Raw genomic sequence first — 26,218 nt, forward strand, 5'->3', positions numbered from 1 at the left:
GGTACCCAGAACGTTCCCTTCCACATAAACACCTGCCTCAAACATATCACCCCTCAGCCTCCTGAGATCAAGGCACTCCTTTCCAGAGCATTAGCTCCTTTCTCCCTTACACATGAAAACCTTACTTCTCTGAATCTTACCCTTACCCTTCAGGGTGTAAATCCTCCAGCATGGTGAAAAGTGAACGGCCACAATGGCTGAGTAACGAGATCTCACAGAAATGGATGGAATTAGAATTACATTTAACGTATCCTAATTTGTTGTGATCAAGTATGTTCGGGGAAGTACAATGGAAATGTAAGTTCAAGGAGAAAAAGAAACGATGTAACATTTCCTACTTAAAAAAAAAAAAAAAAAAAAAAAAAGCTTTTGGGGCTCCTGGCTGGCTCAGTGCGTATAGCATGCGACTCTTGATCTCAGGGTTGTGAGTTTGAGCCCTGTGTTGGGCATAGAGATTACTTAAAAAGAAATATTAAAAAAAAAAAAATCTTGTGTGGCGCCTGGATGGCTCAGTCAGTTGAGGGTCTGACTTCAGCTCAGGTTATGATCTCATGGTTGGGGAGTTTGAGCCCCACGTAGGGCTCTGTGGTGACAGCTCAGAACCTGGAGCCTGCTTCAGATTCTGTGTCTCCCTCTCTCTCTGCCTTTCCCCCGCTGTCTCTCAAAAATGAATAAACATTAAAAAAATTTTTTTAAAACTTTAATACATTTTTAATTAGCTAATTTTTAATAAAAAATTCTATTTAATTTAGTTAATTATTGAATGGTTTTTTTTTAAGCTCCCCGAGGGAGTGCACCATTCCCAGAGGTACTGCGATACCAGGTCGATGCCCGGAGAGGACGGAGCAAGCTTCTATTCCATCCCCCTGCTCCAGAAATCCACTTAGTATATTGTCCTCGGATAGATGACGTCTCAGATATCAAACTGATACGAACAGATACTATGCTTGATATTAGCCAAAAGGCCAAGAAATGATTAATCTTTTTTTTTTTTTTTAAAGTAAGCTCTATGCCCAAGGTGGGACTCAAATTCACAACCCCGAGATCAAGAGTCATGCTCTACCGATTGAGCCCCAGGTGCCCCCTTGTTTGCATCTCTTAAAAATGGATAATGAGGGGCGCCTGGGTGGCGCAGTCGGTTAAGCGTCCGACTTCAGCCAGGTCACGATCTCGCGGTCCGTGGGTTCGAGCCCCGCGTCAGGCTCTGGGCTGATGGCTCAGAGCCTGGAGCCTGTTTCCGATTCTGTGTCTCCCTCTCTCTCTGCCCCTCCCCCGTTCATGCTCTGTCTCTCTCTGTCCCAAAAATAAATAAACGTTGAAAAAAAAAAATTAAAAAAAAAAAAAAATGGATAATGAGAGGGGTGCCTGAGTGGCTCAGTCAGTTAAGCACCCGACTTTGGCTCAGGTCATGATCTCGCAGTTCATGAGTTTGAGCCCCGTGTCAGGCTCTGTGCTGACAGCTCAGAGCCTGGAGCCTGCTTCAGATTCTGTGTTTCCCTCTTTCTCTGCTCCTCCCCTGCTCACGCTCTGTCTCTCAAAAATAAATAAACATTAAAAAATTAAAAAAAAGATGGATGAGGGGTGCCTGGGTGGCTCAGTCAGTTAAGCACCTGACTTCGGCTCAGGTCATGATCTCACGGTTCTTGAATTTGAGCCCAAGGTAGGGCTCTGTGCTGACAGCTCAGAGGCTGGAGCTTGCTTCAGATTCTGTGTCATCCTCTCTCTGCCCCTCCCCCACTCATGCTCTGTCTCTCAAAAATGAATAAATGTTAAAAAAAAAAAAAGAAAAAGATGATGAAGGGTGCCTGGGTGGCTCAGTTGGTTGAGCATCTGGCTTCTGATTTTGGCTCAGGTCATGATCCCAGGGTTGTGGGATCAAGCCCCGTGTTGGGCTCTGTGCTGAGTGTGGAGCCTGCTTGAGATTCTCTCTCTCCCTCTACCCCTCTCCCTTGCTCACACTTATTCTCTAAAATAAAATTTAAAAAATAAATGAAACTATCAAAACAGTATTTAGATTCTGTTGGACACATTTAAAAAACTGATTTAATAATTTTATTTTACAAAGCCAAATTTACAGTTTGCTAAAAATTGATCTTTTCAACTTCAACTTTTGAAAAACTATAGATGTCAATTTTAAAATGTGCAAAGGGAAACATAATTTTTAAAAACACTCTTGTGGACGTGCAAATAAGTTTGCAGATTGCTTATTTACGGTTATGTTTAATTTCTGACCACCATGGAAGTATGGCTATCAACCTTCTATAAACTGGGAGCAGGTGCATGTGGGGGACTTGGATGTGATGTTTAACCGACCCAATAAGGCACACACTAAGCTTTGGAGCTTGCTTCCATGCTGGAAGGGTGGTGCCGGTGACGAACCCCCATTTGGAGTAAGGTTCTTTCCGGCTTGTCTGCCCTCCTTACTATGAGTCTCTGTACTCCCTGGGCTCTCTGCACACCTCTCCAGTAAGATGGAGTTGAGTAAGGTAAGTTTTAGGTGAGATAGAAAGTATTGATCTAGTCCATATTTTTGGAGAAGAGTCCCTTTTGCTATCTCCTGTTACAGGTACCCTTGCTGACCTACAGTTTTTAAGCACCTGATTTTCATCTGGCTTTCTGAAAGGTTGACAAAAGTTACAAGTCCTCTGTACTGCTTTTTCTAAACTCCTTTGGCTTGCAGGTATTCAAGTATGGGACGTTCTTCCTTCTTGAAACAGCTCAGAAAATGTTGTGTTTAATAAAGCCAAGTGACACACACCACATACACACATCAATCAAACCCTAAGAAGCCTCACCAAGAAAACCCGAAGGGAAAACCCAAGAATAACAGTAACTCAACCCACTGACAAAAGATCTGGAACCATAACCATCTCATGCTTGGAAAGAAAGAATAATCTTTTGCCTATTTCCTTTGGAAGACTTTGGCTGGCATGATGTCTTTAGATAAAGGTGGTATGTGTAAACATGTTTACGTGGATACAGAGAGCTGAGCCCTCTCCTTCCATCTTAACCTCTCTTCTCATTCACCTCCTACAATACAGACTGCATCTATTTGCATTTCATTTTGTGTGTTTCTGTTTGGAGCAGATGAATTTTTGTACATCTGCATTTTGAATTAAATTTAAATCCTCTTTACCATAGCATGGGGAAAAAAGAAAAAAAGAAAGACTGACCGGTGCCAATTTAGTTTCAGCCATTTCATATAGGAATCCAAAAGCATCAAATTTCCTTGTACTCTGGGAACAATATATAGCATGAACAAAAGGTTATAGAGGGAAGAAAATGTAATTGATTCTGAAGAGCGTGAACATCTGCAAAGAATGTATTGTAAGGGAAAATGATCTCTGAGGGTCCTACTCCTGATGATGAAACAGTTTCTAGTTCCCCATGTCAGAGGAATAACACTCCGCTCCACACAGGCCTCTCCAGGCCCAATGCACTGAGCAGAGAGTGTCAATGCTTGGAGCTAGTTTCCACAACACAGAAACAAACAGAAAGAAGTGTGAAGACTTCAGGAAACAAAACCTGCCTGGCGGTGCTGAGCTAATGGCCTCAGAGGAAAAGTGAAGAAAGAAAAGTATATTCTGGTCCAAACTCTGTCATTACATATAATGTGACTGTGGCCAAGTCAATGTATCTCTCGGAGCCTCAAGGTCCTCAAACTCTCACATGGGAGAGCCAGACTGGATGGCAGAAGAGGCCTTTTTATGATGTGATCTACAATAATACGATTAACAGTCTATTATTTCATAGAGAAGTCCCTTGAGTCTCAGACTTTCCATTTTATTTATTTTTTATTTTTTTGAAAGATTTTGTTTTTCTCAAGTAATCTCTACACTCAAAGTGGGGCTTGAACTCACAGCCCGGAAATTATGAGTTGCATGCTCCACTGACAGAGCTAACCAGGTGCCCCACAGTCTTCTCATTTTATTTTTTTAGTTTTTTGAATGCTTATTTTTGAGAGAGAGAGACAGACCGACACATGGAGTGCGAGTGGGGGAGGGGCAGAGAGAGAGGGAGACCCAGAAGCAGGCTCCAGGCTCTGAGAAGGCAGCACAGAGCCCGATGTGGGGCTCGAATTCATGAACCATGAGATCATGACCTGAGCCTAAGTTGGATGCTTAACCGACTGAGCCACCCAGGCATACCTATTTTATTTTATTTCATTTTATTTTATTTTATTTTATTTTTAATGTTTTATCCATTTTCTGAGAGAGAGAAAGAGAGAGAAAGCAGGAGAGGAGCAGAGAGAGAGAGGGAGACACAGAATCCGAAGCAGGCTCCACGGCTTGGAGCCTGACGTGGGGCTTGAACTCATGAACCATGAGATCCTGACCTGAGCTGTAGTCAGATGCTTAACTGACTGAGCCACCCAGGCGCCCCTAGGCGTACCCGTTTTAGATGGGAGAGAGCAAAAAATTCTAACACGAGTGATTTAAGAACATCAACATTTATTTAACATGATAAAAAAGAAATGAGATATGAACATTTGCATTTAAACAATAGTAAGTAGCCTTTAATACTTACATGTGCTCATTGTATAATATATACACAATGAACATAATTACATTTGTACACAAACTAAGTACTGGATTGGAAAACCTGCTTATTGCTGTACACATCTATCCCAATGAAGTATAAGCCCAGTACTTCAAAATACCTACATTTTAAATTGTACCTTTAAGAAACAGGAAGCGGTAACATTTGTGTTTAAGCTGACAAGAGTGTGGCAGTAACTGCTGACGCTGCAATCTGAGAAATAATAGTAGCAGAAAACAGGACATTCTTCACTTAGCAGTAATAAAATGGCACATTTTAAATATATATATAAAATTTTTACAAATCAAGTGTGAAACAAAGCATTGCAGTAGCCAAAAATGGGAAGGAAAAAAAAAAAAAAAAGGAAAACAAGCTTCATTCGAAATAATAACTAAATTTATGTACTGAAAAGCAAAAAGAAATATAAATCCACCTAAATTTTAGAAACATCAAAATCTGGAAATCAGCAACTGAGTGAGCTCTGGCTGTAGACCGCACATTAAAAAAGCACCTTTACTTATGTGCTCTGAAATCATAGCAGCAAGCTGGTGTCAGAACAACAACCTTAGGATTACGGAGTGTACATATGAGCCATTAAAGCTGTTTGGAATAAACATTTTCCAGAAGTGATAAAATGATGCTCTGTGGCCAAAAGCATCAGAACTATGAATTTCATAGATTTAAAGTATACTGTACAATATCTTCTCACATTGCTGAAGGTCCACGTCCTTAGCTTTCAATGGTTTTGACAGAAGTCAGGATAGCTGAAAAATAAAGACAGGGAAAATTACTTTGACACCTGCAAGTTAATGAGTGACCATTTCCTAAAGTAACTGAGGGCAATGTTCTACAACGGCAGAGCTGACAGGCATGGCCATGAAAATCCTAAAATATAATACAACAGAAGGACGTTTCTTGTCATTTCGTAGGTTTAATTTACCAGGCCATTTCAGAATTTTAAAAAAGAGTACCCAAATTTATGGCTGAATCAAAAAGATCAACAAAATAAGCAAAGATTTGCATAACTTTGCTAAAATATCTAACAATATATTAAGCTGCCTGCACAGTAGTGTCATTTGTAAACCTTCCCAAAGTCCTGCCAAAACTACTAGGTCAGCAACATGACATACACTCAACGAGAAGACATAAAAAAATACAAGTCTGAGTGCTACTTGTCGTTCTGGCCATACGCCAGAAGACAAGGAAATACCCGGCAATAACTGGACCCCATTCCAGCTTATAATGCCACTGGCTCTTAGAGGGAAAGTAAAACAAAACAAAATCCAATAATAACAACTTAAGGAACCCGGAAATGTACTTGAGTTTTAACTGTACATATTCTTTATTGTCAGACAACATTCTTTCATATCATTGGTCTGTGTACAGAGAATTGTAACCTGTTTATTGAACCAAAGATAATGAGAGTGGACTTTAATTTACATTCCTCCACGAAGATGGACAGAGGCCATCTATCAGCTCTTCGCACAGAAGGAATCACACAAGCATGCTGCTATTCCTATTCTGGTGGTATTCTTGTCACTAGTTGCAACTGTCACTTCAGAACCTATTAAGTTAAAAGTTTAAATGCATGAATGACAGAGGCAAGACACAGGTAAGACTGTAACAAACAGGTGGTTTGTCACTCCAGAAAGGATGTCAATCCTGCATAAATGCCAACTGACAACAAACAAAGGCCTCTTCTAGGCTCTAGGTAGACATAATCTCAAACAGAGGTTATAAATATGCCAAGACAGTTAGACACAAGTCCATCTGGATGAAAAAAGGGACACAGATTACAGTTGCTACAAAAGGTATGAATGGAAGTGGATTCTAGAAAATAAGCACTACTGGATGAACTTAGTCAGTGTTTGTACTAATTTGAGAATCTGTAAGTCAAAGCATATGTTAGCAACAATGCTTATAATGTCTCTATGTGTTTCTGCTGCTTATAATTGTTTAACAGAAATGTGCTGGTAATCCTAATGCACACATTACTAGATCTGATAGACACTGAAGAAAAAAAAGGAAAAAGGCATAAATAGCTTCACATCTCAAAGCTCTTCTGAAAAGTAAAAAAAAAAAAAAAAAAGGTACGTATTTACAAGTACAAAAGGCAAGTAAAATTTAGCAACTGTTTATAAAAGTGTTAACAGTAAGACCTTAGGAAATTATTGTCAGTTCCCAAACTGTGGTCTATGGCACAATGTTCAGTCAGGTTCTGTCCTTCCCCCTGCATCCACCCACAGCTTTTTTAGTAGCTACTTCTCTTACTTAAACAAAATTAATTATTTAGAAATAGTTTCTGATAGATCTTAAGGACTGTAATATTCCTTGTAGTTGGCTGTACCACAAACACTTCTTTGTCCTTTTAAAATAATAAACTCCCGATGCGGTAGGTGGGTTGCACAAACTGTAAAAAAACATTACTTGATCAACATGTAACTGCTTCAACAGAATTCTCAGGTCCGACTACGGAAAGGAATGCTAAGTGGGGGCACAGCTGCAAAACCCCGTGCGGCCTGTCTTGGCACGGGCTATACCTTTCCCGTTTTGCTGTTTTTATGGACGATGAAATAAGAGACAGAGAAAATGTTGTCACACAGCAAATCACTGGAAGGGCTGATGGAGATCTGAGTTAGTGCCTGTGGCTCAAATACATGGCCTCCTTGCTCTGCCAACAATCTCTAGTGCACGGCCCAGAATTAATCTCAGTTTTTGTTCACTAAAGCAACAAATGGATACAACTCAAGTTAAAAACTCTGAAGTTAAAGCACGGACGCAAAGGGAACAGACGTACTTTTTCTGAGACTACACACACATGAAATGGGATCCTTCCGTGAGCTGCGGCTGGGCGGCTGGAACCGGAGATGCTGAGGACTCAGGAGATGGGGACAGACTTTTCACTAAAACAGACCAAGAGAATGCAAGAAGGTACACATGTTTAGGATACACTTGGAGAAGGAAATCCTGATGTTGTGATCCCATAAAATAGGAACATGTTTCAGGAAGGAATTAATAGTTGTATTTGGTTTCTGTTGTTTTCTAAATTGGCAATTGATTATTTAGCATGAAATGTCTCTTGAAGACTGTTAAAATTCTTCTTCCTTATATACCTTAAACATCGTATACAATGTTATGTGTCAATTATACATCAACCAAATTGGAAAAAAAAATTCTTGTCTTTTTTTTTTGGCTTTGAGGTTAATTTTTAGGTGTCTGTCAAGGAAGCCCTCTTGTTGGGTCTGTTTATCTATCTATCTATCTATCTATCTATCTATCTATCTATCTATCTATCTATCTAGTAAGCTCTGTGCCCAACATGGGGCTTGAACTCATAATCCTGAGATCAAGAGTTGCATGCTCTACTGACTGAGCCAGCCAGGCACTGCTGGGTCTCACTTTAACAGACTTTCTAGTTTCATGCAGCTAAATAGTATGAACAGTTTAAATGTTGTGATTTTAATGCACCCACACACTTTACGCAGACGTGCCAAAACAGTAACAGGAAGTGGTCAGTGACAAAAAACTGCCTTATAAGCGACAGAGGCAAAAGACAATGCTTAATGTTGGCTACAGGGAAACACGACTCATAATATAAATTTGCATGTTACATGCATGTAAGATACAGAAAATACTCTGCCAGAATCCAATGCTCCTCCTAAGAAGAACAGTACCAAATAATTGGATTTCATTTTATTTGCTTGTCTGCAAAATGATGGGGAGAAAGGTGAAGGAAGGCAGGATTAAGAATAGTTTTTTCCAGGGGTGCCTGGTGGTTCAGTCAGTTATCCAATTCTTGATTTTGGCTCAGGTCATGATCTCACGGGTTCAGGAGTTTAAGCCCAGTCAGGGGCTCTGTGCTGACAGCCTGGAGCCTGCTTGGGATTCTCGGTCTCCCTCTCTCTCTGCCCCTCCCCCACTTTCTCTCTCTCTCAACATAAAGAAATAAACATTAAAAAATAAAGAATGGATTTTTTGCTTATGGACTATGAGAAGTAAGGCTGATAATATGCACCAGTGGTATGATCCCTCTCCCCACCCCTTGCCAAACATCATAAAGAAAAAAAGAGAAAAATCTGTGAAGATTCTAAAAAAAAATAGAAATTTTTATTTTGTGACGTACTATGGATCACGATTTTCTCTCAAGGAAACGTCCAAGTGTGGATTCTAGCAGGGGCTAGAGTAAACAAGGTCATGCTACTAGTTTAGATATTAAATCTTACACAGTTCCCGAAGTGGTAGGTTTGTGACTACTCTGAGAGTCCAGCCTCAGAGAAGCAGGTACATTTTCCATGTACTGAAAGATCTTAGTAGAAAAAATTTGTGGTATATGTGTTAAGGTTGAGATGGGAGGGAGAGAGAGAGAGAGAAGCAACAGATTCCCAAGCCAGGACAGACCCTGTGGATCTAGCTGGGTAGGCACGTGTCCCCTTTCCTTCCTTTCCAGTGACATCCTTCCTGAAGGCGCATGTGGGAAAGCAAAGGTATGCGTTGAGAAATTCAGAGGAAGCACCAGTGAGAAAAGTATGAAATGTGGAATATCTACCTGCCATCGTTTGATTTCCTCTAGAAGCCTCAGGAGTTTGTTCACAAGAAGCAATAGTTTCTTCCTGCTCATGAATATCGTCCTTTATATTTTCTTCAGGGTGGCTTTCTGCTTTATGATTTGGGATCTGTGTCTCATCCTGAGGGCTAATGAAAACAGATATTTTAAAATTTGTTATTACAGAATGCAATACATTTTTTCCTTCCAATTTACTGTTATGTAAAATTTTAACCATACACAAAGGATGTCACCATCTCCATATTTAGTAACTGCTGACATTTTGCTTGTAATTAATCTCTTTTCTTTTCCCCCCTTACAGAAATTTTAATCATAAAAAAATCAGAGCAAATAATATATGAAACTTATACCCTCAGCTTCAATAATGATCCATGTTTTACCAATTTTGTTTCATATACACTGCCAGTTTCCTACTCCCCAAATTATTTTAAAATAGATTCCAGACAAATCATTCAGTCTGTAAACACTTCAGTTTGTATTTATAATACCTAAATGTCATCAAATATCTAGTCAGTGCTCAAATTTCCTTGATAGCCTCATTATACCAATTTTAGAGTTATGTTTCAAGAAGATCCAAAGTCCACATTTGTATTTGCCTGACAAGTCTCTTAAACTTTAAAATACCCCACAACACACATCCTTTTTATTCTTTGCCACTTATCTGTGAAAGAACCTGCTTTCTCCATCCTACATAGTTTATCACATTCTGTATTTTGATGATTTTATTCCTCTTATTTTTTATTAAAAAAAATTTTTTTAAGTTTATTTATTTATGAGAGATAGAGACAGCATGAGTGAGGGAGAGGCAAAGAAAGAGACAGAGACCCAGAATCCAAAGCAGGTTCCAGGCTCCGAGCTGTCAGCACAGAGCTGACATGGGGCTTGAACCCACAAACCATGAGATCATGATCTGAGCTGAAGTCAGACGCTTAACTGACTGAGCCACCCAGGCGCCCCTCCTCTTATTTTTTATAAACTGATAGCATTTTGAAGCTTGATCAGATTTAGGTTTTTTGGGGAAAGGGGCAAACAGTAGATCATTAGGTGGGGTTTGTGCCCTATTGCATTAACAGGTTCTATTCTTTATGTTGAAAATGATCAGTGAGTTCAAGGGTTATCAGCTTGATCCACTCACTATAAAGTTCCCTGTCAGATTTTCAGCTAACAGCTTTTCCAGCCATTGAGGAGTATTGCCTAAATCCCTTATTTCTTTAAGGCTAGCAAAGCTGTGATAGTGTAAGTCTCTCATTCCTTATTGAATAAAATTCTTCTAAAAAGAAAAATATTTCCTCAAAAACTTTTTGGTTGCAATTTGTTTGGGAAAGGCAAGAAAAATACTTGATTCTTTGCCTTTATGCACCAGACTTTGGAATAAGAAGTCAACTCCTTAGCATCGTCCAGAGTGGCCAACAAATGATTTTTTTGTTGTTGTATCATTATAAACTCATAGATTTTTAACTGAGGGTAAGATTGAGGGTATACACATAAGAAGGCTAGTTAAGAAATGCAGCTAAACAATAAATAGCAAATCACTATAATTTTTGGAACACATCAGATAACTTAGATATCTGATCAATGTCTATCATTGCCTATCATTATGCAGGCAATACTGAAGTGGCTCACTTTGATAGACCTTATACATCTCTTGGCATTTTTAAAAAGGTATTTATTGAATTCCTGGGTGAGAAGCATAGTGATAAGTGCTATACTTGTATTTTCTTATTTAATCATTGCAACACATTTGTGAGATAGATACTATTATCATCCTCATTTTTACAAGTAAGGAACCTGCAGTTTAGGAAGTTTATGTAAATTGTTTAAGATCCTACAGCTCTTAAGTAGCTAAGCTGGGACAGGAATCCAAGACTTTTTGACTCTGAAATTCACCATGCTTTCTTCTAATGTATGATTGTTTATTTTTGAGAGAGAGAGAGAGAAAGAGAAAGGGAGGGAGGAAGGGAGGGAGGGAGCGCAAGCAGGGGAGGGGCAGAGAGAGCTGGAGACACAGAATCCAAAGCAGGCTCTAGGCTCTGAGCTGTTAGCCTGACGCGGGGCTCGAACTCACGGACCGTGAGATCATGACCTGAGCCGAAGTAGGACGCCCAATTGACTGAGCCACCCAGTCACCTCTGAAGTTCACCATTCTTAAGTAGTTATAGTATTTGGGGAATGATTCCTTTGTTGTTTTCCCTATTACTTATTACCTGAATGAAACATCCTCAGACATTTTCTCTTTGTTTCTCTCTTGATCCATCACTTCCTCAGAATTCACTCCATTTGGTTCAGGTTTAAAAAGTGTTGTGGAAAAAATGTCCTCAGTGCTTTTCAACTATAGAATAAGAAGAAAAATGATTCAAAAATAAATGTGTATTAAAAAATTAGACCCTGTCAAATAGTTACTGAAATACATATTCAGATTCAAGTATATTAACAATATTAACATTCTTTTTTTTTATGTTTTATTTATTGATTTTGAGAAGAGAGAGAGAGCGCCAGCAGAGGAGGGGTAGAGAGAGAAGGAGAGAGAGAATCACATGCAGGCTCTGCCCTAAGAAGCGCAGAGGCTGACAGGTGTCTGAACTCAAGAACAAAGAGTCGGACACTTAACTGACTGAGCCACCTACGTACCTCTAAAAATATTAACATCCTTTACTACTGGAAGCAAAAAGTTACTTGCCTAAAGGGCTGATGCACGTTGCTAACAGCTAGGTGTTTTGGGACATAAGATTCTTTAACTGGGGTTAACAATAATTTATTCTAGCCTTACTTATGTTTTAACTTTTCAATTAACCCATTTTTTGATGTGCTGAATACATCACTCAAATTAACAAAACCTATTTCACTTAGACGTAGGGTCTCTGTGATGAAATGAAACATAACTATTTTCAACCTTACCACTTGATCTAATCTTCAAAAATCTACCCCTTTGGAATATCTATTCAAAAGTAATCTCTTTACCTCTTTGCTGAAATCTGTATTTTGAGGTTCACTTTCTTTTAGTCGAACAATTTCTGCTGCAGGAGTTTCATGGTTTGGCTTCACATCATTTTCTCTAATGACAGTATCCAGTTCCTTAATGTTATCATCCCTTTTTCGAGTCTGTCCGAAAGACATATAGCATAGATTCATACTATGTACAGTTTTTAGATAGCATCTGTTATTTTGAAAAAAAAAAAAAAAAAAAAAAAAAAAAAAGGTTGATCTTCACGTACAAGGAGGTTCTCTTATGAAAACCAATAGGAAGAAAAAAAAATATATATCAGTATTCCATGCATTTTTTTTCTCTTTTAATTACCCATTTTGTAATTTGAAGAATGTGCAATTTCAGCGGTTAATCTGCTGAATCTTTAGTAGCAGTGCCTGGATGCTCCTGATTAGATGGAAAGGGGATTTCTAGGAAGACAGGGAAACCCTTTCAGCTGGTGCATGTCTACTAACAGGGACAGGCCAGACAGAAGCTACTGAAAAGGTTTGCTCGTCTGCTATCTCTGTATTTATGAATCGGGGTAACAAACAAACAAACAATAAGAAATGGAATGGTGTCTCTTTGCAAGGCAGGAGTTGGGATGTAAGGAATAGTAGACTTACGCTTTTACTGAGAAGCTCTGTCCTGCTACAATTTAGGTCATGTTAAACTAGGACACAGAGTAATACACATTTTATTGGAGGGGGAATTGGGGAATATCTCGTTAACTTGCGTGGCATTTTACATTCGCTGAAAGCACTTTTACCTTAGTATCTCTGTGAAGTAGACAGGGTAGGGCTGTGTCATCTGATTTACAGCAGAGAAGAGTAAGGCCACAACTGGTACAAGTATGTCCAACAAGTAAGATGGCTCTCGTTTTCTGAACCCAGGGCTATTTCCACTTTACTGAGCTGTCTTAGCTTATTATTATGGACATTAGGTAAAATCAAATAACTATCCACACTGCAGACATTTGAAAACCCATCAATCATGTAACTCCAGATCCTGACTCAAGTGATACTACATTTACACACAAGAATGGTTAAAAGCAAATTGATGTACCTGGGTAATCCTGAACGGATTATCCCTTAAGCCTGAGGGACTTTGTAAGGGTGACTGGTCTAAAGAACCAATAACATTTAATCCTTTTTTCTTTTCCCTCAGGCACGCTTGTTGATGTCTCCTTATTCTTTCCATCTGCTCTTCCACAGTCATCCTAGGTCGAGTACTTTCAGCCAAACAGAGCTGTTCCACTGCACTTCTTGGTCTTTCCTTTAAATTAGAAATAGACATATGAACACATCAATACAGAATAACTTCTGAAAAGTATGTTGGGATAAAAAATGTTCTGAAAGGATTTATTTTGTTCTCAAAATCACAAGTGGAGCTTTGAGTGTTAATTTAGTTAACACCAGAAAGGCAAACTGTTTTTTCCTTCACTGGTGATTGGTGATGCACAGTCAATGAAACAGGAAATTGTATAAAACTCAAACTAGGAGAACACAGCGGGCACAGTATCTAAATATAAGACTTTATTTTAAACATTTTATTTATGTTGAGAGAGCAGGAGCAGGGGAGAGGCAGAGGCAGAGAGGCAGAGAGAGAGAGAATCCCAAGCAGCTCTCCGCTGACAGGCTGACAGTGAGGAGCCCAATGTGGGGCTACATCTCAGGAACCATGAGATCATCACCTGAGCTGAAATCAAGAGTCAGAGGCTTAACTGACTAAGCCACAAAGGTGCCCCCCTCCTTTTTAATTTTTTTTTCCTAAGGTTTAGTTTTCAGTAATCTCTATACCAATGTGGGGCTCAAACTCGTAACTCCAAGATCAAAAGTTGCATGCTCTACTGACTAGGCAGCCAGGTGCCCGAAGATATATTTTAATGAAAATTTAATTTGTTAAAAAAGTTTATTTACTTGTTTTGGGGGGAGAGAGAGAGAGAGAGAACCAGCAGGGAAGATGCAGAGAGAGAGGGAGACAGAGAATCTGAAGTGGGCTCTGTGCTAACAGTATGAGCCCAATGTGGGGCGAACTCACAAACCACGAGATCATGACCTGAGCTGAAGTCAGACGTTTAACCAATTAAGCCACCCAGGTGCTCCAAAATATGTTTTAAGTCAAACATTTACTGTGAAAAGACTTCGCAGAGAAAACATCCTCAGTTTATGATCAATAAGGATTTAAAAATTAAACAACCAATTCTTAATCTCACTTTCTTATTAAAGACGTAAAACAATATCGGTATAAAATGCCAAATAAGAACTTCAATATTAGTCACAAGCAAATTTTAGCTTATTTTATGTAACAGAAAATTTGAAGACTGAACATATTCTAGAATCTATGGCATAGAATCCATAGGTTTCTTTGTGCCCTCTGGTCTGGGTTGGTGGGAACTGACTGAGATATTGGTGAAGTTGCTTTCTTTTGAAAAAACCTAGGGCAGAGATGAGCATTTCCGTGAGGAAGCAATACGTCAGGCAAACCCACTAAGATCCTTTTTTCTCTTGAGCAATCTGGAAAATGCTTGCAGGGCAGGAGTGATAGCTCTAGAGCCATTTTCTATTGTATAGAATAAGTATCTTAAAGAGCTCAAGTAAAATCTAAAAGAGGAAAACTGAAAAGCCTTAATTTGCAGAAGTAACGATGATTTTCATTTATATGTAAAATAAAACACATTAGCTTTGGAAAGAAAAAACAAAACACCAACCAAACCAAAAAAAAAAAAATAAATTAAAAAAAGTAAATTCTAAATATAGATTGGGAATTGGCTACTATAGTCATCCCTTTTCTTTTATTTTTATTTCAGATTTTATTAAAGTTTCTTATTTTATCCTTTTATTTTTAGTAACAATAAACATGCAGTCTTCCTGGCTTTTCTAGGTTTATACAATAATGTCACACTGCAACTTTCTTCTCAAGTTGTCATATAGTAAAAATCTGTTTTTATTTATTTATTTGTAATTAAAAAAAATTTTTTTTGAGAGAGTGAGAGAGAGCGAGAGAGCCAGAAAATGAGTGGGGGAGGGGCAGAGAGAGAGGGAGACAGAATCCAAAGCAGGCTCCAGGCTCTGAGCTGTCAGCATAGGCCTGATGCAGGGCTTGAACTCATGAACTGTGAGATCATGATGGAGCCAGTGTCGGACGTTTAACAAACTGAACCACTCAGGAGCCCCTGTAAAAATCTGTTTTTAAAGGTCAGATATTGTTAATTTTTAGATCTTTTCTCTAATGATAACTGGAAAAGAATATGTCATTACAGTTTTAGTTATTAGTATTCTAAAAATTATTATGGGGTTGAAGAATATTTGTGAATTATTGTTACATATTTTCCATAGAAAAGAAACTCTTAAAAATAACTTATGTATATTCATTCCTCATATATTATGGAAATTTTGTGTTATATTCCAAGTATTTTATTCTGAAACTGATATTGCTTATAAAGGTCTTTTTTGTACCAATAATAAACTGGAGTCTTCTATACTCCCTTCCCCACTCCTGTATTTGGTGATATAGAAGTCTTTCTTCTACTATTTAAGATAGTTACATATTAAAAAAAAGAAAGAATATAAGTCCACTAATATCTTTCTTCTTTATCTCAACATACACTGTTAACTTTTTTAAAAAGTATTTTCATTTATTTATTTATTTATGCATAATCTCCACACCCAACGTGGGGCTTGAACTCACAACCCCAAGATCAAGAGTCACACCACCCTCTACCCTCCACCAACTAAGCCAGCCAGGGGTCCCTTAACTTTTTTTTTTTTTTTTTTTTTAACGTAAGCTCTATGTCCAGCGTGGGGCTTAAATTCACCACCCTGACATCAAGAGTTGCATGCTCTACTAATTGAACCAGTCAGGTGCCCCTCAACATACATTTTTAAAACCTTTTTCTGTTGATTTTTTTTTAGCATTACAATTTCCAAAGAAATTTTTCCATCTGTAAAAAAATGCCTCTAAACAAACAATAGTATTATAGAACCATGACTGCAAATATATAGCTATTCATTTATTTTGATTCTACAATAATTATCTTTCTAGGTCTTTATAATTTTGTACTCATTAAAATATTATATTTCTTGTATATAAATTTGTCAGATGTTTTAGGCATATACTTTGTACCTGTAGTTTAATATCTCTCAAGAATAACCATAAATCTTATCATTTGTAGTACTTTTCATTCTTTTCTTATAGTTTAAAATTATCAAATTACCCATACCAAATAAGTATAGAATTTATAAAGATGAAAAGTAAAAGTTCTTTTGCACCCCAAATGTTTGAGACTACTTGGTAAAAAGGAGTTAAGTATGCTGATAATCTTCTCAATGTGACCAAGCTTAGACTGGTTTACAGCCAGTTTGAATTAAATGGATCTCAGATGAATATATGAAATATAGAAGCTATTTTCCCAATCCCAATTCACATTTCTCAGAGTAACCAGAGGATTGGCAAACTCCAAATCTACCATAGCTGAAAGGCCCTGTAAACTCGGGCTGGCTTGGAAATCCATTACCTTGGATGACCATAGGACATGTCTATCACTCTCTTTAAGGAAATTCTTAGAGGTATCAAGAGATGTAACATGAGACAGCTGTCTGAAAACAGATTCCACAAACTGTGGACTAAGACCCCATGTCAAAGCTGATCAAAACAAACCTAGACTAGGTATTGAGTAGGTCTGTCCCCTAGACACTAATTTCCTCAATGGAATTAAAACAATAAATAGGCCTTAAGAATCCTTTTAAAGATTAACTTCTAGTTAAATACCGTTCTTGAATCCATCATCTTCTTAGTTTTCCTTAAGGTTACATAAGAGGCTATCGTTGAAGATTCAGGTGTTGGTGATTTGGTCCTTGGAGGAACTACTCCAACAGGAAAATGGGAACCTAAAAATGAAAACACCAGTTAAGTTCTACAAAACATCTTTCACACAACATTGCTTTCTTTTGAGGTACTCAATTTCTAATTAAAAACATTTTTTTTTTAATTTTAGAGAGATGGAGCAAGAGAACGTGTGTGTGGGGGGTGGGTGGGGAGAGAGGCAGTGGGAGAGAGGAAATCTTAAGCAGAGCCTAATCAGGGCTTGATCCCATAACCCTGGGATCATCACCTGAATGAAATCAAGAGTTGGATGCTCAATCAACTGAGCCACCCAGGAGCCCCTGACATACTCCATTTCTGAGGTTTTCAAAATTAAAAGGCAAATTTATTTTTATTGGTTTATTGTTTTAAAGATTTTATTTTTAACTAACCTCCATCCACAACATGGGGCTCAAACTTACTACCCTGAGATCAATAGTCATATTCTCTACCGACTGAGCCAGCCAGATGCTCCAAAAGGCAGATTTATCGTTTAAAAAGAGCCAGGGAAAATGTAGTAGCCTTCCATTAGTTACTCTGTCTAAAGTTCTACAGATTTTTTTTTAATTAAAAAATTTAATTATAAAATCAGTAATACTCAGTGGATCAGACATCTTCACAACAATCTTCTAAAGAAAAGAAGGTAAATGAACTGCAGTGTCTGCATTAATTTACTTCCTCAAGTCCATGCAGCTCATCAGCAGCATGGCTGGGGCTTCTCTTTGCTGTAGCCTTCTTTCCATTTGCAGTATTTTCAGAGGTTGAAAAGGACCTTAATCCTCTCACATGTTGCAGATCAGGAAAGGAATGGCCCAGAAAGGTTAAGTGATTTACCTAAATGCCCTTAATTTCCATTTGGTCTCTTTTCAATCACACTGTACTGTCTCAAGAGAATCCACTAACAATGTTAACAACAGTTAACTATAGGTAATCACTGTGACTTTTTTGCATTTTCAATTAATTTCTAAAATGGACACACACCATAAAAAACAAAACACACAACACAAAATCATTAACCCAACAACAATAAAAGCTAAAAGTAAGTTAATACATAAAATGTACGTAGTTATATCGCATTAATTTTGTTTTAAGTAGAATATATGCACTATTATTCACTGAGGACACTAGCAAAAGAACAAATTATTAAAATCTCAATGGCTTACTTAAAAAAAAAAAACAACAAAAAAACAAACCACTCTCTTTGAGCTCACTTAAAGTTACATCAACTGAGTAGAAAAAAGAAGTCTAGTTTCTCCCCCAAAGACAAATGGTACATCAGTCATTCAGGGTCCCTTTAATTTACACACCAAACAATCTGTAGCTTAGGTTTTAATATTGTTTATGAACTGTGTGAGTATTGTAAGGCTGTATATTTAAGAACGTGAAGTGCTGAACTGCTACACAATATAGGTAATTCTGCAGTTCAAACTAAGAGAAAGACTCTATTATCCCAGTTAGTGATCCACTTTTAAAAGTTCTACTTTAAGTCATGTGGCACAAATTACACCATAATTTATCTGTGTATTTCAGACAATTTATTCAGGTGAGAGCTTGTAAGTTAAAAAAAAAAAAAAAAAAAAAACCAACAAAAACTCAAACATCTAGGGATGCCTAGCTGGCTCAGTTGGTAGAGCATGTAACTCTTGATCTCAGGGTCATGAGTTCAAGCCCCACTAAGTGATCTCTTATTTCAGAGATCATTAAAAATAAAAATAAAAAATCAGGGGCAGCTGGGTGGCTCAATCGCTTTAGTGTCCCACTTCGGCTCTGATCTGCAGGTCGGTCGTGATCTCACAGTTTGTGAGTTCAAGCTCTGCATTGGGCTCTTTGCTGTCAGCACACAGCCCACTTTGGATCTTCTGTCTCCTCCTCTCTCTCAAAAATAAAGATTAAAAAAAACCAGACAATAGAATTCTTTCAAAAAATAAACAAACACCTAAATTTTAAAAGCAGCAAAACTCTGAAGAAGAATCCAAACCCTACAGAGAACACATGCCAGACAAGGTATTTTTTATGAGTACAGATATGGCATTGACTTTTGTCCCCCCTCTCTGTACCTTCCCCCGCTTATTCTTTGTCTGTCTGTCTAAAATAAAATAAACATTAAAAAAAAGTCTATTGATGAGTTGAACTCACTTATTAAATAATTTCTAAATTTTGTAGACTTGACTGGCGACAATTATCCCTTATAGATCATGGGGTATTATGACTATGTAGGAACCAGAAAAAGAATGGAATAGAAAATGCAAAATCAAAGCATAAAATGTAGTCCTTATTTTATATATGCTCTAAATACTTTGCCCACAGGGATTAAGAATGTTACACATGTGATAAATAGCAACTTCCTCCCCCCCACCCCGCATATGCTTTTTGAAGAGGGTAGATGTTAGGTCTAGGAAACAAGTGCTGTTGAAACAGGGGCACTCTGGCTAGATTTACTGACTTCTTTTAATTTTTAAGTAATCTCTACACCCAACAATGTGGGGCTCAAACTTACTCATTCAAGATCAAGAGTCATATGCTCTACCGACTGAGCCAGCCAGGAGCCCCTAGATCTATTGGGTATTTAAGAAAACCTAGGAAGTCCCAATTTTTATTTATTTATTTTCTTAAAATTTTTAGTTTGAAAGAGAGACAGAGAGCAAGAAGAGGAAGGACAGAGAGAGAGAATCCCAACCAAGCTTCACACTGTTAGCATAGACATGGCTGTGCTCAGCGTGGAGCTTGATCCCACAAACCTTGAGATCATGACCTGAGCTGAAATCAAGAGTCTGATGCTTAACTACTGAACAAAACAGGCGCCTCTAAAGTCCCAATTCTTAAAAATTTTTTATTATTTATTTATTTTTAAAAATCTAAATCCTAGTTAACGTATAGAATAATAATAATTTCAGGAATAAAATTTAGTGTTTCATCACTTACATGTAATACCCAGTGCTCATCCCAACTAGTGTCCTCCTTAATACCCCTTGCTCATTTAGTCCTTCCCTCCACCTAACACCCCTCCAACAACCATCAGTTTTTCTGTATTTGAGTCTCTTATATAAAAAAAAAAAAAAAAAAAAAAAAAAAGAGTCTCTTATAGTTTGTCTCCCTCTGTTTTTATATTATTTTGGCCTCCCTTCCCTTATGTTTATTTGTCTTGTATCTTAAATTCCACATGTGAGTGAAATCATATCTGTCTTTCTTTGACTTATTTTGCTTAGGATAATACACTCTAGTTCCATCTACGTTGTTACAAGTGGCAAAATTTCATTCTTTTTGATCACCCAGGAATGTTCCACTGTATGTGTGTATGTATGTATGTATGTGTGTATGTATGTATGTGTGTGTGTACCTTCCTTATCCATTCACCAGTCAATGGGTTATTTGGGCTCTTTCCATACTTTGGCTATTGTCAATATTGCTGCTATGAACCGTGGGGTGCATGTGCCCCTTAGAATCAGCACTCCTGTATCCTCTGGATAAATTCTATAAAATTCTATAAAAATTCTATAAAGTTCTATTTTTAATTTTTTGAGGAATTGTTTTCCAGAGTAGCTGCACTCATTTGCATTCCCACCAACAATGCAAAAGAGAACCTCTTTTTCCGTATCCTCACCAACACCTGTTGTTGCCTGAGTTGTTAATTTTAGCCATTTTGACAGTTGTGAGGTGGTATCTCATTGTGGTTTTGATTTGTATTTCCCTGATGGTAAGTGATGTAGTGATGTTGAGCATTTTTCACGAGTCTGCTAACAATCTGGATGCTTTCTTTGGAAAAGTGTCTATTCATGTCTTTTTGCCCATTTCTTCACTAAAGTCCCAATTTTTAAATGTTGGCAACCAACACTTGTTGAGCCAGTGGCTCAGTTGGTTGAGCATCCTACTCTTGGTTTCCACTTAGGTCATGATCCCAGGGTTGTGGGATCAAGCACCATGCTGCTTAAGATTCATTCTCTCCCTCCCTCCCTCCCTGCCTCTCTCTCTCTCTCTCTCTCTCTCTCAGTGCCTGGGTGGTTCAGGAGGTTAAGCATCTGACTCTTGATTTGGGCTCAGGTTAGGATCTTGCAGTTTGTGGGTTTGAGGCCTGTGTCGGGCTCTGTGCTGACAGTTTGGAATCTGGAGTGTGCTTCAGATTCTGTCTCCCTCTCCTTCTCTACCCCTCTCCACTTGTGTGTGCATGTGTGCGTGTGTGCTCTCTCTCAAAAATAAACATTAAAAAAACAAAAACTATGGAAAAAAAAAGTCTCTTTCTCTCCCTGTTTGCCCCTCTCCCCAGCTCCTGCTCTCTTTTTAAAATTTTTTAATGTTTATTTATTTTTAGAGAGAATGAGAGACAGAGCATGAACGGGGAGGGGCAGAGAGAGGGAGACACAGAGTCAGAAGCAGGCTCCAGGTTCCAAGCTGTCAGCACAGAGCCTGACGTGGGGCTCGAACTCACAAATCACGAGATCATGACCTGGGCTGAAGTCGGACCCTTAACTGAGCCACCCAGGCGCCCCAAGTCTATTTCTTTTCTTTATCTTATCCTTAAGCATGTACACTAAACTTATTAAAATATAAAGGTAATCATGATCATTACCATCCTCTGGAACAATACAAGGACTTTAGAACATGTTAATATCAACAAAATTAGTCCTGGTTATATGCTATTGGTATCCAATATTTTAGTTCTCTGCTTCTTAGACCTTCCCTATCTGACCAGTTTGCTTCTATCTGAAAACTGCAGAACTCTCTCAAGTGACGGTTAAGTGGCAAACTCTCTAGTTTTTATCTTTATCTTTACTGTTTCTTCAAGTTTTATTGACGCAAAATGTACAACTAAAATGAATAGATCTTAAGTGCACAACTGGTGAAGTTTTATAAATGTATTCTTACCCCTAGCTGCACATGCATATGCCAGTGTAATTATCTCAGTGAAGACAAAGACCATCTTCGTCACCCCACAAAATTCCCTTCCAGGGAATCCCACCCTTCTGCCAAAGATGACCACTGTTCTGTTGTCTATCACCAATAGATGAGTTTTGCCTGTTCTCAAACTTCACATAAAGGGATTCATACACTAGGTCTGCTTTGTGTTAAGCTTTTTTCACTTAATATAATTTTTTTTCACATTTATACATGTTGCTAAGTTACACATGTACATCTATCAGTAGTGTTTTTTAATTGTTAAGGAGTTTGAAGATACCATAATTTGTTTATCCATACTCTTGTTTACAGAAATACAGGTTGCTTCCAATTTTTATCTACTATGAATTAAAACTATGGTTAAAAATCCTTGTATAAGTTTTTTTGAGGAATGATGTTTCCATTTTTCTTAGGTAAATATGTAGGAGAATTGCTGGATACGATAATTGCATGTTCAATTTTGTAAGAAACTACAAAACTGTTGTTCTTTCTTACACCACCATCAGAATTGTGTTTGAGATCCAACTGTTCTATGTCCTAACAAACACTTGGTAGTCTTAATTTTAGCTATTCCAGAAGGTGTGAATTATGATTTTAATTTGCATCAAAACTGCATTTATGCTTGATCAGTTGTAAACTTTTTCATATACTTGTATACTTTATTTGTTAAGTGTTTAAGTCTTTTGCCTACTTTCTTATTGGGTTGTCTTTATTATTGATTTGTAAGAGTTGTTTATATATTCTGAATACGAAGACTTTGTTAGGTATATATACCAATGATATTTTCTCCGATTCTAATGGATAGAAGTTTTAAATTTTGATGAAATCTAATTAATCTCAGTTTTCATAGAGAGTACAGCCTTTGGAGGGTTCCAGCTTTCCTTGAGGGGGTGTCTTATCAGACTTGGTTTTTTGTTTAAAAATGTTTATTTATTTTTGAGACAGAGAGAGAGACAGACGGACAGACAGACTAAGAGAGGCAGAGGGGCAGAGAGAGAAGGAGACACAGAATCCAAAGCAGGCTCCAGGCTCCGAGTTGTCAGAGCAGAGCCCGATGTGGGGCTCGAACCCACAAACCATGAGGTCACGACCTGAGCCATAGTTGGACGCTTAACCAACTGAGCCACGCAGGCGCCCCAAGACTTGTAATTTCTTCAGGATCTGAGCTTTGTCCTGTCACAAGGCACTTTAGTGCTCCACTTAACTTATTGGATCCCTCCTACTACAAACTGAATTATGACTTTCTAAAATTCATGTGAGGTCTTAACCCGTGATGTGACTATATTTGGAGATAGAGCCTATGAGGAGGTAATTAAGGTTAAGTGAGGTCATAAAGGCATGCCCCTGATCCAACAGGATTAGTAACCTTCTAAAAAGAGAGCTAACATCAGAGAGCTAACATGTGCTCTCTCTCTGCTTAACTGAGAGGAAAAGCCCGGTGAGGTGCAGCAAGAGGCAGTATCTGCAAGCCACGAATAGAGTCTTTCCCTGAAACCAAACCCAGCTGGACCCTGATCTTGGACTTCTACCCTCCAGAACTGTGAAAACAAAATTCTGTTGTTTAAGCCACTCAGTCTATGATATTTTGTTATGGCAGCCTGAGGAAACAAATACACTACCTTTCACATAAGGTGAGCGTCCCTTTCTTTACTTTTCCTTAACTTGTTGAAGATTCTCAAAAAAATTTAGAATGGTATCACCCAGCAATTAGAATCACTTTCTATAGGAATAGGAGGATTGGCCAGGGCATCTAGTTAGCTATACTGCTAAAACATTTGTTTGCAGTTTAATATTTCCTGTGTATTTATAATAATATGCACCATTGGGGCACCTGGGTGGCTCAGTTGGTTAAGCGTCAGACTCTTGAATTTGGCTCAGGTCATGATCTCACAGCTGGTGACCTCCAGCCCTGCATCAGGCTCCACACTAATAGCATGGGGCTGTCCAATGTGAGGCTTGAACTCACGACCCCAAGATCAAGAGTCACATACTCTACAGACTGCCAGACAGGTGTCCCTGCATATAATTTTTAATTACTAAAAATCTTAGCTACTAACAGCCTACTGGTGACCAGACAATTAACACATTATTCTGTATGGTACATGTGTTATATACTGTATCCTTACAATAAAGTAAGCTAGGAAAAAGAAAACCGTATGAAGAAAACCAAATGGGGGGGGTGCCTGGGTGGCTCGGTTGGTTAAGCATCCGACTTCGGCTCAGGTCATGATCTTGCGTTTCATGAGCTCAAGCCCTGCACTGGGCTCTGTGCTGACAGCACAGAGCCTGGAGCCTGCTTCGGATTCTGTGTCTCCCCCTCTCTCTGCCCCTCCCCTGCTTGTGCTCTCTTTCTGTCTCTCAAAAAAAAATGAATAAATGTTAAAAAAATGTTTTTAAAAGAAAACCATATGGAAAATACATTTATAGTACTATACTGCATTTATTGAAAAAAAATCTGCATTTAAGTAGACCCTCATAGTTGAAACTTGTGTTGTTCAAGTCAACTGTATGTGAACACACACACACACACAAATTTTGGTGAACCATTTACACATTCTCCTATACAACCACAATTTCACTTAACTGTCAATAATCTCCAGAACATATTTAAGTTTCCATAATTGTCCCAAGAACGTCTTTAGAGACTTAAAATTTTTTTTATTATTAAAAAATATATAGTATTTATTTATTTATTTATTTGAGGGAGAGAGAGAAAGTGCAAGCTGGGTGGGGTGGGGATGGGAACATGCTCAACTGACTGAGCCACCCAGGCGCCCCGATTGAGACTTTTTTTTAAACCACAATCCAATCAAGGTTAAGTATTGCTGTTGTATCTGGGCTTTTCTACCTTTTAATCTTGAATAGTGCCTCCTCTATCCTTTTTCTTCACAACACTGACTAATGACCAGCATTAAAAAAAGAAAAAAAGTCTGGCTCAGTTGGAAGAGTGTGCAACTCTTGATCTCAGGGTTGAACTAACAACCCCAACGTTGGGTGTAGAGATTAGTTTCTGGTAAAAATGAAATACAATATAAAAATCAGAGTACACCCATAGTAGTATTATTTCATGGAATTTGTTTTTTAGTTTATTTATTTGTTAAGTAAACTTTATGCCCGATGTGGGGCTCCAACTCACGACCCTGAGATCAAGTGTCACAGGCTCTACTGACTGAGTCAGCCAGGTGTCCCTCAGCCCTTAATCCTTTATGTATAATTCTGAAACAGAAAAAACCTAAAACCTCCCTCTCCCCAATTCTCAGGAAATGGAAAACTTTTCAAAAGTTTGGCATATGAACCTTTTTAGTCTTTATCCCACTTAGGATGAATATTCCAGGAATGTTAATTGATTTCAAAAGAGGATGCTGCCTCATGCCTAGCTGAAATGACATGTAATATATGGTTTACATATGGGTCATGTTACCTTCCTAATACCTGAAATTTCTGAATTCAGAAGCTCATCAGATTCCAAAGGTTTCAGATAAGGGACTATGGATTTGTCTATGTATTGGGCCAACATGTACACTGAGCTTATTGCTAAAATGTCTGAAAAACACAGGAGATAAAACATATCCTAATGCTGACCTTTAACAGAAGTTTCCATTTCTGAAACAGGTTCTGATTTTTCTTCTCCATTAGACTCATCAACTTCTGCCACTGTTGTTAACTCTGGTTCACTCTTGTAGAGTCTATAATCCGGACCCTTGAAAAGAAGATGTGCAATTTTAAAACAAAAGAAAAAAAATTGCTACAAGTTTCTTTTAAAATGCTTACCTCAAATCAAACTTTGAAAACTAAAAGTCTCAGCCAGCTATATTGGGGACAAGCACAACTGACATATATGTTACAGCTTAGGTGGAAAAAAATCTGAAATATTTTAATCAGTAAAAGTTTTGGCTTTTAAATTAAAAATATTCCTCTTAGGGACAAAGTCAGAATATTTTTTATCATAGTAAAACTGAAATCTGAAAATAATTATATCATATTAACTCAATTGGCCCTATTCCCTACCTTCCTACTTCTCTTCTAGCTTACCACATTTTACATTTATTTAACCCCAAACCTCTTATTTTCAGCTTCCGTGGATAATGAATGTTTCTCCTTGGCAATGTCCATATCCTCTAATAGTTTTCCTAGATGGAATGGCCCATATCCCAACCCTTTTATCATTCCTAGAATGATCTTTTTCATTCTTGCTTCCTTCTGATCTAAATATATTATTTTGTCTCTAATATCCTGAAATGGTATATTTAAAATAAGACGTCTTAGACAAATGTAAAGTAACCACTTTGCAAAAGCATTAGAAATATGAAATTATGAAGTATTAAAATTATAAAAACATTAAGAAATGAGAATGGCAAAACCAAAACAGGAAAAACACAGATAATAACATTAAATACAAA

The 26,218-nt window shown here is 37.9% G+C and overlaps 1 protein-coding gene, 1 long non-coding RNA gene and 1 other non-coding gene across 25 annotated transcripts in view; 1 reads left to right on the forward strand and 2 right to left on the reverse strand.

Moving 5' to 3' along the window:
- Nucleotides 1-786: 786 nt before the first annotated feature.
- Nucleotides 787-977, reverse strand: LOC112868049 (U2 spliceosomal RNA). The gene has a single exon (XR_003224244.1). It is a non-coding gene; the product is annotated as a U2 spliceosomal RNA (small nuclear RNA).
- Nucleotides 978-4,434: 3,457 nt separating this feature from the next.
- PLEKHA5 (pleckstrin homology domain containing A5) overlaps nt 4,435-26,218 on the reverse strand; it is a 241,741-nt gene continuing 219,957 nt past the window's right edge. For all 18 annotated transcript variants that reach the window (XM_086713965.1, XM_086713963.1, XM_086713980.1 and 15 more), the window contains 8 exons: nt 25,401-25,518; nt 16,836-16,954; nt 13,131-13,340; nt 12,062-12,202; nt 11,308-11,432; nt 9,086-9,231; nt 7,337-7,442; nt 4,435-5,303 (listed from right to left, as the gene is read on the reverse strand). In XM_086713965.1, coding sequence (XP_086570091.1) covers nt 7,348-7,442; nt 9,086-9,231; nt 11,308-11,432; nt 12,062-12,202; nt 13,131-13,340; nt 16,836-16,954; nt 25,401-25,518 — 954 coding nt within the window. In that variant the 3' untranslated portion in view covers nt 4,435-5,303; nt 7,337-7,347. The remainder of the gene's footprint in view (nt 5,304-7,336; nt 7,443-9,085; nt 9,232-11,307; nt 11,433-12,061; nt 12,203-13,130; nt 13,341-16,835; nt 16,955-25,400; nt 25,519-26,218) is intronic.
- LOC147579292 (uncharacterized) overlaps nt 22,569-26,218 on the forward strand; it is a 48,842-nt gene continuing 45,192 nt past the window's right edge. For 3 of the 6 annotated variants that reach the window (XR_015253777.1, XR_015253775.1, XR_015253778.1), the window contains exon 1: nt 22,569-23,449. This is a non-coding gene — a long non-coding RNA (uncharacterized LOC147579292). The remainder of the gene's footprint in view (nt 23,450-26,218) is intronic. The other 3 variants (XR_015253774.1, XR_015253776.1, XR_015253773.1) reach the window with 2 other exon arrangements.

This window comes from Puma concolor, chromosome B4 (assembly GCF_028749965.1).
Source record: "Puma concolor isolate L17-30 chromosome B4, mPumCon1.1.hap2, whole genome shotgun sequence".
NCBI lineage: Eukaryota > Metazoa > Chordata > Mammalia > Carnivora > Felidae > Puma > Puma concolor.